This window comes from Scyliorhinus canicula, chromosome 25 (assembly GCF_902713615.1).
Source record: "Scyliorhinus canicula chromosome 25, sScyCan1.1, whole genome shotgun sequence".
Classification (NCBI taxonomy): Eukaryota; Metazoa; Chordata; class Chondrichthyes; order Carcharhiniformes; family Scyliorhinidae; genus Scyliorhinus; species Scyliorhinus canicula.
This window is the reverse complement of record NC_052170.1, coordinates 13783911-13802548: the sequence shown is the minus strand read 5'-3', so window position 1 is coordinate 13802548 and position 18638 is coordinate 13783911. Positions and strand designations below refer to the sequence as shown.

Below are 18638 nucleotides of genomic sequence, written 5' to 3'. Positions count from 1 at the left end.
CCCCCCATACCCCACCCCATACTCCTCACCACACCTCCCCCCCACACCTCTCCCCCAACAACACCTCCCCCCTACCACACCTTCCCCCCCACACCCCCCCTCCCCCCACCACACCTCCCCTCCCCCCACCACACCTCCCCTCCCCCACCACACCTTCCCCTCCCCCACCACACCTCCCCTCCCCCACCACACCTCCCCTCCCCCACCACACCTCCCCCCCCACCATACCTCCCCCCCACACCCCCCCTCCCCCACCACACCTCCCCTCCCCCCCACCACACCGTCCCCCCCACACCCCCCCCCCCCCCACCACACCTCCCCTCCCCCCACCACACCTCCCCTCCCCCCACCACACCCCCCCACCACACCTCCCCCCCACACCCTCCAATGCCCAAACCCCCCCACCCCGATGCCCGAATCCCCCTACCCCCGATGCCCGAATCCCCCCACCCCCGATGCCCGAATCCCCCCACCCCCGATGCCCGAATCCCCACCCCACTTCCCATTCACTTACCTCAGAAACTTTCAACGGGACCTTTTAACTCACCTGCTTGATGGCAGCTAGTGCTGTAAAAAGTGGGCGTGTGCCCCTTTGCTCCGCCCCTTTTACACTTTGTGCCGGAATCAGGAAGGTGGTGTGTGACAGGCGCTTTACAATGTATGTGCAGGTGAGTTGGCACGGGGGGGTAGTAACCCACTGCTGACTGGCAATTGCCAGGAGATAGTGGTCGTGGCACCATCACTGGATGAGTAATGCTCCGAGTCCTCGGCTTCGAAACCCACAACGGCAAATAGCAAAATTTAAATTTGATTATAAACCTAAACTTAAAAGTCTAATGACGACCGGGAAACTATTCTCGATTGTCATTTAAAAGAAAACCCCCATCTGGTTCACTAATGTCCCTTAGGGAAGGAAATCTGCCGTCCTTACCCGGTCTGGCCTACATGTGACTCCAGAGACCCCCAGCAATGTAATTGACTCTTAAATGCCCTCCGAATCGGCCCCGCCAGCGAGAGACTCAACTCGAGGGGCAACAAGGGGGTGGCCCCCGGTATGAATTGGGGAGGGTGGGAGGGAATTAGAAATATTGAATTTTCCAATTGAAGAACTGGGGTTCAGGTCTGACTACCCCCCCCAAAGTATAGCACCAGGACATCTGAATGTTCCCATTAAAATGCTGGAATGGTATTAGCCAATCCTGTCCTCCTTCCTTCCTTCTTTACTTCCTTCTACTGGAGCGTCTGGTTCAACTGGTCGAAGTGAAATTGTTCCCCCCACCCCACACATTTCCGAAATGACTGAGCTGTCAATCACCAGGCTGTCCACAGGGGGCTTGAGTTGAAGCAGAAAGGGTCCGCCTCTGGTGTGCCAGGTAATGTGGCTCTGTCTGGCTGAGCACAGGAGAGAGAAAGCTGCAAAATCCAGGACTTGCATTCAGCTCGGGACCTTTTCTTTTTGTTTCGCTCCGAGTTTGCAAACTTTTTTTTCCCACCCCCCCAAAAAAAACTTTTTTTTTTGTTTATAAAAGTTTTTGCCCTGTGATTGGCAACATGTTTTGTTCTGTAGTTTTGTTTTGAAATTTACAAACAAACAATAGATCAGTCGGAGCACCGTGATTTCTGTGTGTGTGTGTGTGTGTGTGAGAGAGAGAGAGAGAGAGAGAGAGAATCCTGGAATTCTTGGAGAGTTTTCAAAGTTTATGCAAAGTTCGTGCAGAGCAACTTTTTTTCACTGGAAGCCGCCCAGTTTGGGAATAACGGAGAAGGAGAGCCAGAGAGAGAGAGGAGATAACTGCTGGGGTGACAAGTGTGTGAGACACACACACACATACACACAGCCAGAGAGCCCCCCACCCCACCATGTCCAAATGCAAGGAGGACGGGAGTTATACTCCCACTGTGGCGATCGTGAGGATCCCGGACAGTGAAGATGCCTTTGGTTCGGAGCCCGAAGTCGCGGGTGGGGGTCCAAGAGACCACAGAGCCCCCCGAGGCAGGAGGATGCTGATCTTCCTCGACATGATCTGCATTGTACTGGGTAAGACTGAGCAATACATTATTGTGGTCATTCTAAGTGGGCAGAATGTAACTTGGGGAGTTAAGTTTCTGGGGATTTGGGACGGGGGGGGGGGGGGGGGGATTGAAGTCCAGGGCCAGCATTTCTCTATATATCGAGGATGTGAAATGATTTTGTGGGTGAAGATTACTTTTCAATATTATTGCTTGCACACCAGTGCACAGCAGGTTTGTCCTGATTTACCAGCTCATCTGCAACTTTGCCCATTCCAAACTCTGCCACCTCCTCTCACCTTCAACCCCACTCACCCCCTCTCTCTTTACTCTTGTTTTGCCCCAGCTCCTGGCTCCCCCTCACCCCCCTCTTGTTTGCCCATATTTCACTGCCAGTGTCTTTAATTCCTACTTTAACCAGCTCTGCCTGGGATTAGGCCCACTCTTTCCCACCTCGTCTCCAGTTGCTCTTGACCAGCATGTTGCAGGGGCACTGCAGCACAGCAGGATTCCATTCAGCCCATCGGGTCCATGCTACTTCTCTGCCGACCACTCCAGTCAGTTCCCATTCCCCAGTCGCTGTGTCGGGTGCCAGGCTGTAGTGTACTGTGTCAGTAACAGGGTAGCCCCCTCCCCAGTCTGTAAGGTACTGTGTCAGTAACAGTGTTGCCCCCAGTGTGTAATGTACTGTGTCAGTAACAGGGTAGCCCCAGTGTGTAATGTACTGTGTCAGTAACAGGGTAGCCCCCTCCCAGTGTGTAATGTACTGTGTCAGTAACAGGGTAGCCCCAGTGTGTAATGTACTGTGTCAGTAACAGGGTAGCCCCCTCTCCAGTATGTAATGTACTGTGTCAGTAACAGGGTAGCCCCCTCCCCAGTGTGTAATGTACTGTATCAGTAACAGGGTAGCCCCAGTGTGTAATGTACTGTGTCAGTAACAGGGTAGCCCCCTCCCCAGTCTGTAATGTACTGTGTCAGTAACAGTGTTGCCCCCAGTGTGTAATGTACTGTGTCAGTAACAGGGTAGCCCCAGTGTGTAATGTACTGTGTCAGTAACAGGGTAGCCCCCTCCCCAGTGTGTAATGTACTGTGTCAGTAACAGGGTAGCCCCCAGTGTGTAATGTACTGTGTCAGTAACCGGGTAGCCCCCTCCCCAGTCTGTAATGTACTGTGTCAGTAACAGGGTAGCCCCAGTGTGTAATGTACTGTGTCAGTAATAGGGTAGCCCCCAGTGTGTAATGTACTGTGTCAGTAACAGTGTAGCCCCCAGTGCGTAATGTACTGTGTCAGTAACAGGGTAGCACCCTCCCAGTGTGTAATGTACTGTGTCAGTAACAGGGTAGCCCCAGTGTGTAATGTACTGTGTCAGTAACAGGGTAGCCCCCTCCCCAGTCTGTAATGTATTGTGTCAGTAACAGGGCAGCCCCCAGTGTGTAATGTACTGTGTCAGTAACAGGGTAGCCCCCAGTGTGTAATGTACTGTGTCAGTAACAGGGTAGCCCCAGTGTGTAATGTACTGTGTCAGTAACAGTGTTGCCCCCAGTGTGTAATGTACTGTGTCAGTAACAGAGTAACCCACAGTGTGTAATGTACTGTGTCAGTAACAGGGTAGCCCCAGTGTGTAATGTACTGTGTCAGTAACAGGGTAACCCCCAGTGTGTAATGTATTGTGTCAGTAACAGGGTAGCCCCCAGTGTGTAATGTACTGTGTCAGTAACAGGGTAGCCCCCAGTGTGTAATGTACTGTGTCAGTAACAGGGTAGCCCCCTCCCAGTGTGTAATGTACTGTGTCAGTAACAGGGTAGCCCCCAGTGTGTAATGTACTGTGTCAGTAACAGGGTAGCCCCCAGTGTGTAATGTACTGTGTCAGTAACAGGGTAGCCCCAGTGTGTAATGTACTGTGTCAGTAACAGGGTAGCCCCAGTGTGTAATGTACTGTGTCAGTAACAGGGTAACCCCCAGTGTGTAATGTACTGTGTCAGTAACAGGGTAGCCCCCAGTGTGTAATGTACTGTGTCAGTAACAGGGTAGCCCCCTCCCAGTGTGTAATGTACTGTGTCAGTAACAGAGTAACCCCCAGTGTGTAATGTACTGTGTCAGTAACAGGGTAGCCCCAGTGTGTAATGTACTGTGTCAGTAACAGGGTAGCCCCCAGTGTGTAATGTACTGTGTCAGTAACAGGGTAGCCCCAGTGTGTAATGTACTGTGTCAGTAACAGAGTAACCCCCAGTGTGTAATGTACTGTGTCAGTAACACGGTAGCCCCCAGTGTGTAATGTACTGTGTCAGTAACAGGGTAGCCCCAGTGTGTAATGTACTGTGTCAGTAACAGGGTAACCCCCAGTGTGTAGTGTACTGTGTCAGTAACAGGGTAGCCCCCAGTGTGTAATGTACTGTGTCAGTAACAGGGTAGCCCCCAGTGTGTAATGTACTGTGTCAGTAACAGGGCAGCCCCCAGTGAGTAATGTACTGTGTCAGTAACAGGGTAGCCCCCAGTGTGTAATGTACTGTGTCAGTAACAGGGTAGCCCCAGTGTGTAATGTACTGTGTCAGTAACAGGGTAGCCCCCAGTGTGTAATGTACTGTGTCAGTAACAGGGTAGCCCCAGTGTGTAATGTACTGTGTCAGTAACAGGGTAACCCCCAGTGTGTAGTGTACTGTGTCAGTAACAGAGTAGCCCCCAGTGTGTAATGTACTGTGTCAGTAACAGGGTAGCCCCCAGTGTGTAATGTACTGTGTCAGTAACAGAGTAACCCCCAGCGTGTAATGTACTGTGTCAGTAACAGGGCAGCCCCCAGTGTGTAATGTACTGTGTCAGTAACAGGGTAGCCCCCAGTGTGTAATGTACTGTGTCAGTAACAGGGTAGCCCCCAGTGTGTAATGTACTGTGGCAGTAACAGGGTAGCCCCCAGTCTGTAATGTACTGTCAGTAACAGGGTAGCCCCCTCCCCAGTGTGTAATGTACTGTGTCAGTAACAGGGTAGCCCCCAGAGTGTAATGTACTGTGTCAGTAACAGGGTAGCCCCAGTGTGTAATGTACTGTGTCAGTAACAGGGTATCCCCAGTGTGTAATGTCCTGTGTCAGTAACAGTGTTGCCCCCAATGTGTAATGTACTGTGTCAGTAACAGGGTAGCCCCCAGTGTGTAATGTACTGTGTCAGTAACAGTGTTGCCCCCAGTGTGTAATGTACTGTGTCAGTAACAGGGTAACCCCCTCCCAGTGTGTAATGTACTGTGTCAGTAACAGGGTAGCCCCCTCCCAGTGTGTAATGTACTGTGTCAGTAACAGAGTAACCCCCAGTGTGTAATGTACTGTGTCAGTAACAGGGTAGCCCCAGAGTGTAATGTGCTGTGTCAGTAACAGGGTAGCCCCAGTGTGTAATGTACTGTGTCAGTAACAGGGTAACCCCCAGTGTGTAATGTACTGTGTCAGTAACAGGGTAGCCCCCTCCCCAATGTGTAATGTACTGTGTCAGTAACAGGGTAGCCCCCAGTGTGTAATGTACTGTGTCAGTAACAGTGTAGCCCCCAGTGTGTAATGTGCTGTGTCAGGAACAGGGTAGCCCCCAGTGTGTAATGTACTGTGTCAGTAACAGTGTTGCCCCCAGAGTGTAGTGTACTGTGTCAGTAACAGGGTAGCCCCAGAGTGTAATGTGCTGTGTCAGTAACAGGGCAGCCCCCAGTGTGTAATGTACTGTGTCAGTAACAGTGTTGCCCCCAGTGTGTAATGTACTGTGTCAGTAACAGGGCAGCCCCCAGTGTGTAATGTACTGTGTCAGTAACAGGGTAGCCCCCAGTGTGTAATGTACTGTGTCAGTAACAGGGTAGCCCCCAGTGTGTAATGTACTGTGTCAGTAACAGGGTAGCCCCCAGTGTGTAATGTACTGTGTCAGTAACAGGGTAACCCCCAGTGTGTAATGTACTGTGTCAGTAACAGTGTTGCCCCCAGTGCGTAATGTACTGTGTCAGTAACAGGGTAGCCCCCTCCCAGTGTGTAATGTACTGTGTCAGTAACAGGGTAACCCCCAGTGTGTAATGTACTGTGTCAGTAACAGTGTAGCCCCCAGTGTGTAATGTACTGTGTCAGTAACAGGGTAGCCCCCAGTGTGTAATGTACTGTGTCAGTAACAGGGTAGCCCCCAGTGTGTAATGTACTGTGTCAGTAACAGGGCAGCCCCCAGTCTGTAATGTACTGTGTCAGTAACAGGGTAGCCCCAGTGTGTAATGTACTGTGTCAGTAACAGGGTAGCCCCAGTGTGTAATGTACTGTGTCAGTAACAGGGTAACCCCCAGTGTGTAATGTATTGTGTCAGTAACAGGGTAGCCCCCAGTGTGTAATGTACTGTGTCAGTAACAGGGTAGCCCCCAGTGTGTAATGTACTGTGTCAGTAACAGGGTAGCCCCCTCCCAGTGTGTAATGTACTGTGTCAGTAACAGGGTAGCCCCCAGTGTGTAATGTACTGTGTCAGTAACAGGGTAGCCCCCAGTGTGTAATGTACTGTGTCAGTAACAGGGTAGCCCCAGTGTGTAATGTACTGTGTCAGTAACAGGGTAGCCCCAGTGTGTAATGTACTGTGTCAGTAACAGGGTAACCCCCAGTGTGTAATGTACTGTGTCAGTAACAGGGTAGCCCCCAGTGTGTAATGTACTGTGTCAGTAACAGGGTAGCCCCCTCCCAGTGTGTAATGTACTGTGTCAGTAACAGAGTAACCCCCAGTGTGTAATGTACTGTGTCAGTAACAGGGTAGCCCCAGTGTGTAATGTCCTGTGTCAGTAACAGGGCAGCCCCCAGTGTGTAATGTACTGTGTCAGTAACAGGGTAACCCCCAGTGTGTAATGTACTGTGTCAGTAACAGGGCAGCCCCCAGTGTGTAATGTACTGTGTCAGTAACAGGGTAGCCCCAGTGTGTAATGTACTGTGTCAGTAACAGGGTAGCCCCCAGTGTGTAATGTACTGTGTCAGTAACAGGGTAGCCCCAGTGTGTAATGTACTGTGTCAGTAACAGGGTAGCCCCCAGTGTGTAATGTACTGTGTCAGTAACAGGGTAGCCCCAGTGTGTAATGTACTGTGTCAGTAACAGGGTAGCCCCAGTGTGTAATGTACTGTGTCAGTAACAGGGTAACCCCCAGTGTGTAGTGTACTGTGTCAGTAACAGAGTAGCCCCCAGTGTGTAATGTACTGTGTCAGTAACAGGGTAGCCCCCAGTGTGTAATGTACTGTGTCAGTAACAGAGTAACCCCCAGTGTGTAATGTACTGTGTCAGTAACAGGGCAGCCCCCAGTGTGTAATGTACTGTGTCAGTAACAGGGTAGCCCCCAGTGTGTAATGTACTGTGTCAGTAACAGGGTAGCCCCCAGTGTGTAATGTACTGTGGCAGTAACAGGGTAGCCCCCAGTCTGTAATGTACTGTCAGTAACAGGGTAGCCCCCTCCCCAGTGTGTAATGTACTGTGTCAGTAACAGGGTAGCCCCCAGAGTGTAATGTACTGTGTCAGTAACAGGGTAGCCCCAGTGTGTAATGTACTGTGTCAGTAACAGGGTATCCCCAGTGTGTAATGTCCTGTGTCAGTAACAGTGTTGCCCCCAATGTGTAATGTACTGTGTCAGTAACAGGGTAGCCCCCAGTGTGTAATGTACTGTGTCAGTAACAGTGTTGCCCCCAGTGTGTAATGTACTGTGTCAGTAACAGGGTAACCCCCTCCCAGTGTGTAATGTACTGTGTCAGTAACAGGGTAGCCCCCTCCCAGTGTGTAATGTACTGTGTCAGTAACAGAGTAACCCCCAGTGTGTAATGTACTGTGTCAGTAACAGGGTAGCCCCAGAGTGTAATGTGCTGTGTCAGTAACAGGGTAGCCCCAGTGTGTAATGTACTGTGTCAGTAACAGGGTAACCCCCAGTGTGTAATGTACTGTGTCAGTAACAGGGTAGCCCCCTCCCCAATGTGTAATGTACTGTGTCAGTAACAGGGTAGCCCCCAGTGTGTAATGTACTGTGTCAGTAACAGTGTAGCCCCCAGTGTGTAATGTGCTGTGTCAGGAACAGGGTAGCCCCCAGTGTGTAATGTACTGTGTCAGTAACAGTGTTGCCCCCAGAGTGTAGTGTACTGTGTCAGTAACAGGGTAGCCCCAGAGTGTAATGTGCTGTGTCAGTAACAGGGCAGCCCCCAGTGTGTAATGTACTGTGTCAGTAACAGTGTTGCCCCCAGTGTGTAATGTACTGTGTCAGTAACAGGGCAGCCCCCAGTGTGTAATGTACTGTGTCAGTAACAGGGTAGCCCCCAGTGTGTAATGTACTGTGTCAGTAACAGGGTAGCCCCCAGTGTGTAATGTACTGTGTCAGTAACAGGGTAGCCCCCAGTGTGTAATGTACTGTGTCAGTAACAGGGTAACCCCCAGTGTGTAATGTACTGTGTCAGTAACAGTGTTGCCCCCAGTGCGTAATGTACTGTGTCAGTAACAGGGTAGCCCCCTCCCAGTGTGTAATGTACTGTGTCAGTAACAGGGTAACCCCCAGTGTGTAATGTACTGTGTCAGTAACAGTGTAGCCCCCAGTGTGTAATGTACTGTGTCAGTAACAGGGTAGCCCCCAGTGTGTAATGTACTGTGTCAGTAACAGGGTAGCCCCCAGTGTGTAATGTACTGTGTCAGTAACAGGGCAGCCCCCAGTCTGTAATGTACTGTGTCAGTAACAGGGTAGCCCCAGTGTGTAATGTACTGTGTCAGTAACAGGGTAGCCCCCAGTGTGTAATGTCCTGTGTCAGTAACAGGGTAGCCCCAGTGTGTAATGTACTGTGTCAGTAACAGGGCAGCCCCCAGTCTGTAATGTACTGTGTCAGTAACAGGGTAGCCCCCAGAGTGTAGTGTACTGTGTCAGTAACAGGGTAGCCCCCAGAGTGTAATGTACTGTGTCAGTAACAGGGTAGCCCCCAGAGTGTAATGTACTGTGTCACCTCCTCCGCTGTGTGGAAGGTATAATGTGAGTAAAAGTCTGTGTTTTGAGTCAATATGACCCTCTACAGATGAGGGGGAGGTCACATGTGACTTGGAAAATATCGGGATTGGGAAGCATAGAAATCTGGCAGGCTATAATGAATCAGTCCATGTTGTAATGCAGGTCAATAAGACCATTTACAAAGAACAAAGCAATACCTAGCTCTGGGGGGGGGGGGGGTTTATTACTGAAGGGATTGAATTGAAAAGTGGTGCTAAACTCAGGCCACACTTGGGGGAACTGTGGGCAACTCTGATTATCACATCAACTGGAAAAGGGGCAAGGAAGATTTGCTGGGATGACACATGAGGGGATGAAGAGGCTAGGTCTGTTGGTGTCTGAGGAATGATCTCCTGGAGATCTATAAAATTCTGACAGGTTTTGGTTCAAGTAGACGTGACGAATTTAGTTCCACTGTCGATGTAAAATAGTTACCGAGAGGCCAAGTAGGAAGTGCAGAGTATAATGCGGAACCCGTTACCACAGGAGTTGTTGAGGTGAAAAATCAAAGATGTATTTGAGGGGAGACCAATAATCCAGAGAAAAGATTTCAAATTCCGCAGACGGGAAATGCAAATTCAATAAATCCGGAATTAATAAGATGTAGTTGAGGGAGAAACATTTGCAGAAGTTGATGGAGTTCGATGAGGGAGAATACGAAGTAGCGAGGGTGGAACATAAATACAACGTGATCTTGTTGGGCTTAGTGACCAGTTCCTGTGCTTTATATTTTGTGTAATCCTCTGAAAGATGTTCTTTTTTTTTTTACAATTTCCATCCTTCTGTTCAAATCCTTCTACCTCCCCCCGGATATTGTCTAGCCCAGCTCTAAGATCTCTGCGCTCCTCCAATTGTGACATACAGTGCATCCCCGATTTTCACCACATAGAGTCTTAGAATTTACAGTGCAGAAGGAAGCCATTCGGCCCATCGAGTCTGTACCGGCCCTCGGAAAGAGCACTCTACTTACACCCGCACCTCCTCCCCGTGACCCCGTAACCCCACTCTTTGGACATTAGGGCAATTTAGCCAATCGTCCTAACCTGCACATCTTTGGACTGTGGGGGGGGGGGGGGGGGGGGGGGGGGGGGGGGGGGGGTGGAGGGGGTGGGGGGGACTGGAGCGCCTGGAGGAAACCCACGCCATCACGGGGGAGAATGTGCAGACTCCTCACAGCCAGTGACCCAAGCCGGGAGCCGTCAGCACTGAAAACTCTAGAACTTCCCCCCTCTAAATATCACTTACCCCCTCCCGAAACCTCGCGTTCCCCCTTTGAGATGTTCAATTAAAGCCTGTCCCCCTTTGACCAAGTTTGCGGTTTACCTGTGCTGATTTTGTGTGGAGCTTTGCTCAGGCCCCTCTTGACGTGCTTTTGGGGACGGTTTGCTACGTTTTAAGGGTGCTAGATAAATTCAAGTTGCTTGCCTCGGCCCACGAGCCCGGCTGCCCGGTCGAGGGATTGCAGGTGGATCTTGTTATTGAACACTGTGCTGCTTTAGCGCCCAGCTGCCTGCCAGCTGTGTCGCTGAAACCACTGCGGAATTAACGACGCCTCGTGCCAGAGCTTGATGTGGAATATCTGCTGGCAGCACGGAGTGACTGTGAATGAAAGCTGGAACTGGTGCACGGTGAAGAAGGATAAGTGCATCCTGGAAATCTGAAATAGCAGGAGAAAACGCTGCAAGTACGCAGAGTCTCTGTGAAATGAAAAGTCAAGTTAACCTTTAGGGTGAAGACCTGACGTCCTGCCATTTTTTCTACGCATGCTATGCCCACATCCCAAAAGGCTGTGCAGGTTAGGTGGATTGTCCATGCTAAAATTGCCCCTTAGTATCCAGGGATAATAATAATAATCTTTATTGTCACAAGCAGGCTTACATTAACACTGCAATGAAGTTACTGTGAAAATCCCCTAGTCGCCACACTCCAGCACCTGTTCGGGTACACGGAGGGAGAAGTCAGAATGTTCAATTCACCTAACAAGCAACAAGCACGCCTTTCGGGACTTGTGGGAGGAAGCCAGAGCACCCGGTGGAAACCCACGCAGACACGGGGAGAACGTGCAGACTCCCCACAGACAGTGACCCAAGCCGGGAACCGAACCCAGGACGCTGGCATTGTGAAGCAACGGTGGTAACCACTGTGCTACCGTGACGCCCACAGATGTGCAGGTTAGGTGGGTTACGGGGATGGGGCGGCGGAGTGGGCCCAGCTGAGGTGCTCTTTCAGAGGGTCGATGCGGGCTCGATGGGCCGAATGGCCTCCTTCTGCGCTGTTGGAATTCTAATGGTTCTAAGGCGTCCTGTGTTAAATGAAAAATAGAGTCAGCGTGATGTCGATCAACCATGATCTCATTAGATTGGATGGCCTACTCCAGCTCCCGTTCTTTTGTGCTTATGTAGCAATGGTTGCTATTGACCAACTGCTATAATCATCTAGCAGGCAATAACCTTCACTTTTACTTCAGCCAATGTACTCTTTCGTGAAATGAATATCGATGGCAGAATATTTAACTTTCATTACCCCATTGTGGCGTCTGTGATGTTTATAATTGACCAGACATGTCTAGCCTCGTGGTTAAACATTAAGAGAAAGTTGGAATAATGGAAGGTTCAATCCTACGTAAATTGAGGTTGTGCTCTCGTGCTGCACTGTCCGGGGTGCCCTCTTTCAGCACCCGCGGCCCTAGCTTGCTGCTCGGGGGTGGGGATGGAAGGATCCCGTGGCACTACTCTTGAGGAAGAGCAGGAGAGTTGATGCCTGGGGCCCTGGCCGATATTTATTCCTCAATCAACCATTGCAAAAAGGACAGATTTTCGCATTGCCGCCTGTGAGATCTTGCTGCGCCGAAATTGGCTGTCGCATTTCTCACATTGCAACAGTAACTACGCCATGAAGGTCCTTCAGAGGCTGTCAAAGTGCTTTCAGACATCGGTGATCATGCGAACTGTTAGATAAACACAATAAAAAATTAAAAAAAGAAAGATATATAAACAGATTCTCCAACAAATCCTACTCCGGCGCCATTGCGATGAACTAGTCATTCCATTAGTTGCCACAGGTGCAGCTTCACGGTAGCACAGTGGTTAGCACTATTGCTTCGCAGCGGCCTGGTCCCAGGTTCGATTCCCGGCTTGGGTCACAGTCTGTGCGGAGTCTGCACGTCCTCCCTGTGCCTGTGTGGGTTTCCTCCGGGTGCTCCGGGTTCCTCCCACGAGTCCCAAAAGACGTGCTGTTAGGTAATGTGGACATTCTGAATTCTCCCCTCCGTGTACCCGAACAGGTGCTGGAATGTGGCGACTAGGGGATTTTCACAGTACCTTCATTGCGGTGTTAATGTAAACCTACTTGTGACACCAAAGATTATTATTACCTTCAAAGGTGGTTTCAAAATCAAAATCAAATTCGATCAATTAGAAATTGGCGGGACCTTTTTCTGTACCAACCCCCCCACCCCCCCACCCCCCTCACTCCCCGCGTTGAGATGGATTTAAATTTCAGACCACAGCATTGTTGTGCCTCTGTACAGTTGGTTACTGTTGTTGATAAGCACTGATAAGGGTCTGGTTTAGCACAATGGGCTAAATCACTGGCTTTTAAAGCAGACCAAGGCAGGCCAGCAGTGTAGGTTCAATTCCCGTACCAGCCTCCCCGAACAGGTGCCGGAATGTGGCGACTAGGGGCTTTTCACAGTAACTTCATTGAAGCCTACTCGTGACAATAAGCAATTTTCATTTCATTTCATTCATGATGTTCGTGTCGCTCACTGCAGAGTGTTACTGTGGGTTTTACACATGCGTGTCCAAAGGGTACGAAGTTAGATGGTGCAATTGGTCTCGCGTGCCCTGGGCTTGCACAAGGGAAAATCAACCACGGTTTCTGTTCCTCGTCTCTGCAGAGGCTGAGATCAGGCTAAACGTTAACAATGCTCTCAGTGAAACAGTCGGTCGTTGGTTATTGCCTTCTGCAGTGTCCTTGGATCTATCTATATCCAGTATCTTCAGGGCATGAAATGCAAAATTATCATTAATTTTTATTTATTCAACATCGCTGACAAGCCCAGAATTTACTGCCTTTCCCTATATGCCTTGCTCGGCTGTTTCAGAAGGCAATTAAGAGTCAACCACATTTGCTGTGGCGTCTGGAGTCACGTGTAGGCCAGACCGGATAAGGACGGCAGATTTCCTTCCCTGAAGGACATTAGTTTTTTTTTAATTTAGAGAACCCAATTCATTTTTTCCCAATAAAGGAGCAATTTAGCGTGGCCAATCCACCTAGACTGCACATCTTTGGGTTGTGGGAGCGAAACCCACACAAACACGGGGAGAATCCTAAAGGACATTAATGAACCACGTGGGCTTTGCGACAATCAATTCAATGGTCGCCAGTACTGAGATTAGATTTTTAGTTCCATTTCATGTAATTAATTGAATTCACATTCCCTGGCTGCCCATAGTGGGAGTTCTCAACGTTTTTCTGAGTCATTTATCAAGGCCTCTGTATTACTGATCCAGTAGCATAACCACTATTCTACCATATACAGAGAGCATCCAATAGTAACACTCCAATGTGCACATTGGGAGTGAAACCATATTGAGACCTTCCTGGCTGGACTTTCATGTGTAAATTCTTGAATTTAAATCCCAAATTTCCATCCATTACGAAAGCTATAAAACTTCAATAAATTAAAATAACATGTTGGATGTGTGGAAATGAAATCTAGATTTGAATTTGATCCCAATGATATCATGGAGCTGAATACTTAGTAACTGGGTTCTGATCCATAGTTAGTAGGGAAGACGTGTCTGGCTGTGTCATTCATTAACTTGGGACCGTCGACCATTGAGCTTTTACATGGAGCATTTCGTGAATTCTGGCTGTAATCCAGCCAGAGAATTCAGAAGAATACAGGAAGAAGGAAACTTGAACAAGCCTTTATTGCAGCCTTTGAAAGCCTTGAATAGATTTACTGTTTCAATTATCACTCGGTTATAAGCTGTAAGACTATAGCAGGTGCTCCTGGAGTACCTGTACTTTACAGGTGAATTTCCATTTACCAAATTAGGCAGCAGAATACATTCTGATGATTCACAATTGTTATTTTGCAATATTCTAGTTTAGTACACATACTGGTTCCCGCACTTCAATCTGGATCTTCTCCTTGTCCAGATGCATCTCCCGATGGGGAAAAGGCCAGCTTTTACATACAAGCTTCAATAAGCATCACGTGCTCTTGATTCACCCTGAATCATTGAATCCCTACAGTGCAGAAGGAGGCCATTCGGCCCATCTAGTTTGCACCGACCCTCTGAAAGAGCACCCTACACCATGCCGACCCTGAAGTAAGGCATGGTTTACTCTTAAAGGGACCTGCGCCCCTAACAGTATCAGCTCAAGGGTCCGGACGGAGCACCCTATGGAGATTTAGCTGCTTTTTAAAATAAATTTAGAGTACCCAATTATTTTGTTCCAATTAGGGGGCAATTTAGCGTGACCAATTCACCTACCCTGCACATCTTTTTGGGCTGTGGGGGGTGAGAGCCACTCTGACACCGGATTGTCCAAACTCCACACGGACAGTGACCCGGGGCAGGGATCCCACCTGGGAGAGATAAGAAATACCGGCGGAAAGGTACTGGCTTCCTTTCCTTTTGTCCAGAAAATAAATATTTTTGGCAAGGTGGCACAGCGGTTAGCACTGCTGCCTCACAGCGCCATGGGACCCGGGTTCCATTCCGACCTCGTGTAACTGTGTGATGTTAGCACATTTCCCCCTCCGTGTCTGCGTAGGTTTCCTCCGAGTGCTCCGGTTTCCTCCCACAGTCCAAAGATGTGCGGGTTACGGTGACAGGGTAGGGGAGTGGCCCTGGTAAGGTGCTGTTTTGGAGGGCCAATGGAGACTTGATGGGCCAAATGGCCTCCCTCAGCAATGTATTGATTCTATATGTGTTTTGCCCAGAGCCCGTGGAGCTGCCAAGTAGGTGGAGGTGAGAGAACTACCTGCTCTCCTTCAAGGAAAAAACAGGGATCTGGGTTTGAGGCAGATTTCTAGGCCTGAGGCCCAAGCTGTGAGGTCACTGATAGGCCACTTGGCTAATAGTTCCTTCATAATTCTGCACCATGTGGTGTAATCTGTCTATAAAACATTAGAGCGGCGACAGGCTTCTTCGAACGCAGCTTATTGGTTGCCGCAATCTCTGTTCCTCTTTTGAAGATGAGTCAAAAGGAAGTTGTGATCTTCATGGAGCAGACCTGCAGCCGCAATTGGGGCTGATTCTTTAGCCAGTCGCCGCCAATCGCTGATGACATTTGTGTTCGCATAAACACCTGTGAAACATCAGAGGTGCTATATAAATGCAAGTTGTTGCGATCAGAGTGCCAGGACCCACATTACGGAGGAAAGGTGGCTATTCGGCGTGCTGTGATTCCGTGATGCCCGACCTGCGTCTCTCTGAAGCAATCCCAGGGTTCGATTGATCCTAAGTTAGTTGATTTGGAGCAGAGTTTGGGTTTGTGTGAAACCGCCCGCACTGTCTTGACACCCTGGGTAAGGGAGGATGTCAGTCCTCATCGAGGCCCTCCCAGAAGAGCAGATGTACGTGGCTGCTTCGTGAGCACTCTGTGAAGTCAGTGGTCGCTTTCTGGGCACCCGTAGCCCTCTGGTGCCTCGTCCAGGGATAGTGTTCAGATGTGATGCCATTCACAGTTCAATAAGCCATAGTATTTTATAAAAAAATAGCTGTGGGGCGGGGGAGATGTGCTCTCTGAGACCTACAACCACCTGCGGAACAGCATGTTAGCACTTAAAGGAGAGAATAAAACAGGGATTAAAGAAATACTTCTGGTGTGTAGTATAATTCAGTGGCACAGAGCGGCCAGCTCAAGATCAGAATAAATATATGTACAGGGACATTGACTATTAATCAATGCAGAGTACAAATCAGAGAGCCACTGCAGAAAGAATTGATAGTTTATTGGCTATGATTCGAATGGGCAGAATTTAACATGTCCCGCCTTGGTTGTTGTTCCTCTTTCCAAAGGAGCCTGCCCAGGAATGTTGCCTGCCTGAGGCAATAAATACCAGGTGATCTACACCAGCAAGAATGGACACGGTCCCTGTGTGCCCCTGAGCAGTTTGAAAACCGAATCGGCCAGCAATTAACCACTGAGTATTTAAGTAGCTGCTTCTTGGAAGTGACCCTTGTTTATGCTTCACCCACAGGGAGCTGGAACGCTCCCAGGCAAGATACTCCAACGTCGGAAGGACAATTTGGAATTACCCCCACCCCCTTCCTCCCCCGTCGGAAGTTGTCAAGCCTTTCCGTCAGTTCCCAAGCCATTCAATGCTCTGAATGGGACAGATTCCCATTGCTTTGTGGTTAGCCGGACGAGACACGATGGGCAAGAATGGCCTTTCCCAGTAACACAATGCCAATTAGTTGCTGACATTGTCGGAGCATTGAACGGGATGAGTGTCGATGATCATCGGGGGAGGGGGGAGAGAGAGAATGTGCAAACTGGCAACTCCCCAACACCTCACTCAGAAACCAATTCTTCATGTGGCACCCAAGGCAAAGAGTGTGGACGGATTATTGGACAGTCAGGGTAGCATCAGAGGCAGGCTTCGTTCCATTTTGGTCCAACACACAGACACATTCCGTAAGGGAGGAGTCAGAGCCGGAACTCTTTGCCTGATTTATCTTTTTTGAGAACAACACATCACCTCTGCCCAAATCAGTACATATCAGGCGAATGTTCCTGATGGTGGATGGGGGGAGGAGGAGAGGAGGAGAGGAGGGGGGAGGGAGAGGAGGGGGGAGGAGGGGGGAGGAGGGAGGGAGAGGAGGGGGGAGGGAGAGGAGGGGGGAGGGAGAGGAGGGGGGAGGGAGAGGAGGGGGGAGGGAGAGGAGGGGGGAGGGAGAGGAGGGGGGAGGGAGAGGAGGGGGGAGGGAGGAGGGGGGGGAGGGAGAGAGGAGGGAGGGGGGAGGGAGAGGAGGGATGGGGGGAGGGAGAGGAGGGATGGGGGGAGGGAGAGGAGGGGGGAGGGAGAGGAGGGGGGGTTTGGGAGAGGAGGGAGGGAGAGGAGGGGGGGGGGGGGGTTGGGAGAGGAGGGGGGGAGGAGTCCAGAATTAGGGCTCACAGTTTGAGGATAAGGAGTAAACCTTTTAGGGCTGAGGAGAAATTTCTTCATCCAACGAGTGGCGAATTGTGGGATTCCCTAGTGTAGATAGGAGTTGGGGCCAAAACATTGTGTGCTTTGAAGATGGGATTAGATACAGCTCCTGGGGCTAAAGGGACTAAGAAACATGGGGGGGGGGGGAAGAGGAGAAAGGCAGGATCAGGGTATTGAACTCGATGATCAGCCATGATCAGAATGAATGGCGAAGCAGGCACGAAGGGCCGAATGGCCTCCGCCTGCTTCTATTTACTATGTATGTGTGAGCTTGTGACTTTCTTGAATCTGGTAGGATTCTTAAATTTAATTTGACGCCCAACCCCGGCCTCTCGATCTGAAGTTCCAAATTCCTGATGCCATTGCTTGGCGCACACGTGGAAAACCATTCCCGAACCCAAGGGAAAAGGCTGGAAAATCCCAGCAGGTCTGGCAGCATCGGTAGGGAGGGAAAAGAGCTCACGTTTCGAGTCCAGGCGACCCTTTGTCAAAGCAATTCCGTATTGCGGGAGATTTGTGAATGTATAACGTGGCGCTGTGTCAGGCAAGAGGTAATGGTGGATCGTCAAGGAGAGCACAGGATGAGAGAGAATGCTTCAGATGGAGTCTCTTAGAGGGGCTGCCGTACAGATTGTCAGCAGGCCACGTTATTTTGGAGAATATTATGGAGTGACGGCATTTCTTATCAATCGTAGCAAATAGAGTTCCTTTAAAAGCCATCTTAAAAGTTGCAGGTAAGTAACATAGGAGAGGGGGGAAGGAATAGGGCTTGCCACCCTGTACTCTACATGTCAGTGCTGAAAATTGTCATAAATTCAAAAATGTAATTTTTTTTGTTTTATAAATTTAGAGTACCCAATTCATTTTCTCCAATTAAGGGGCAATTTAGCGTGGCCAATCCACCTACCCTGCACATCTTTGGGTTGTGGGGGTGAAACACACACAAACACGGGGAGAATATACAAACTCCACACGGACAGTGGCCCAGAGCCGGGATCGAACCCGGGACCTCGGCGCCGTGAGGCAACAGTGCTAACCCACTGCGCCGCCCTGCTGCCCATAAAAATGTGATTCTTAAGAGTGGCGTCCAAGATTTGAGAAGAATTTGATCCTCCTTTTATGATCTGAAGGTTACTTTCTTCTCTTTTCTAACTTGCTGTCTTTATTGTGTTTCTTTACCTGTGGGATCCTCCTGCGGCTATGAGGGGTATAGTCCAGCTGATGAGCACCCTCGTCCTGCCCCCCCCCCCCCCCCCCCCCCCCCCCCCCCCCCCCAACCCCATGCGCTCTCAATGGCTCAGAGCGTGGGTCGCAGAATAGCATGCGTTTTGTGCAAGTAGATTTTAAGAGTTTGAAATAAAAATACTGGGGGTGGGAGGGGCAGCGGGGGAAGCAATTCAACAGGAACAAGAATTGAGGGCTGTTGGAAAATGAATGTGCCCGATTCAGACAGGCTGATGGAAATG

At 49.9% G+C, this 18638-nt stretch overlaps 1 protein-coding gene across 1 annotated transcript in view; it reads left to right on the top strand.

Annotated features, from left to right (window-relative positions):
* The first annotated feature begins 1179 nt into the window (after positions 1-1179).
* LOC119957059 (phospholipid phosphatase 3-like) overlaps positions 1180-18638 on the top strand; it is a 93913-nt gene continuing 76454 nt past the window's right edge. Inside the window, exon 1 of the mRNA XM_038784681.1 lies at positions 1180-2038. Within this exon, the coding sequence (XP_038640609.1) occupies positions 1861-2038 (178 nt within the window). The 5' untranslated portion in view covers positions 1180-1860. The remainder of the gene's footprint in view (positions 2039-18638) is intronic.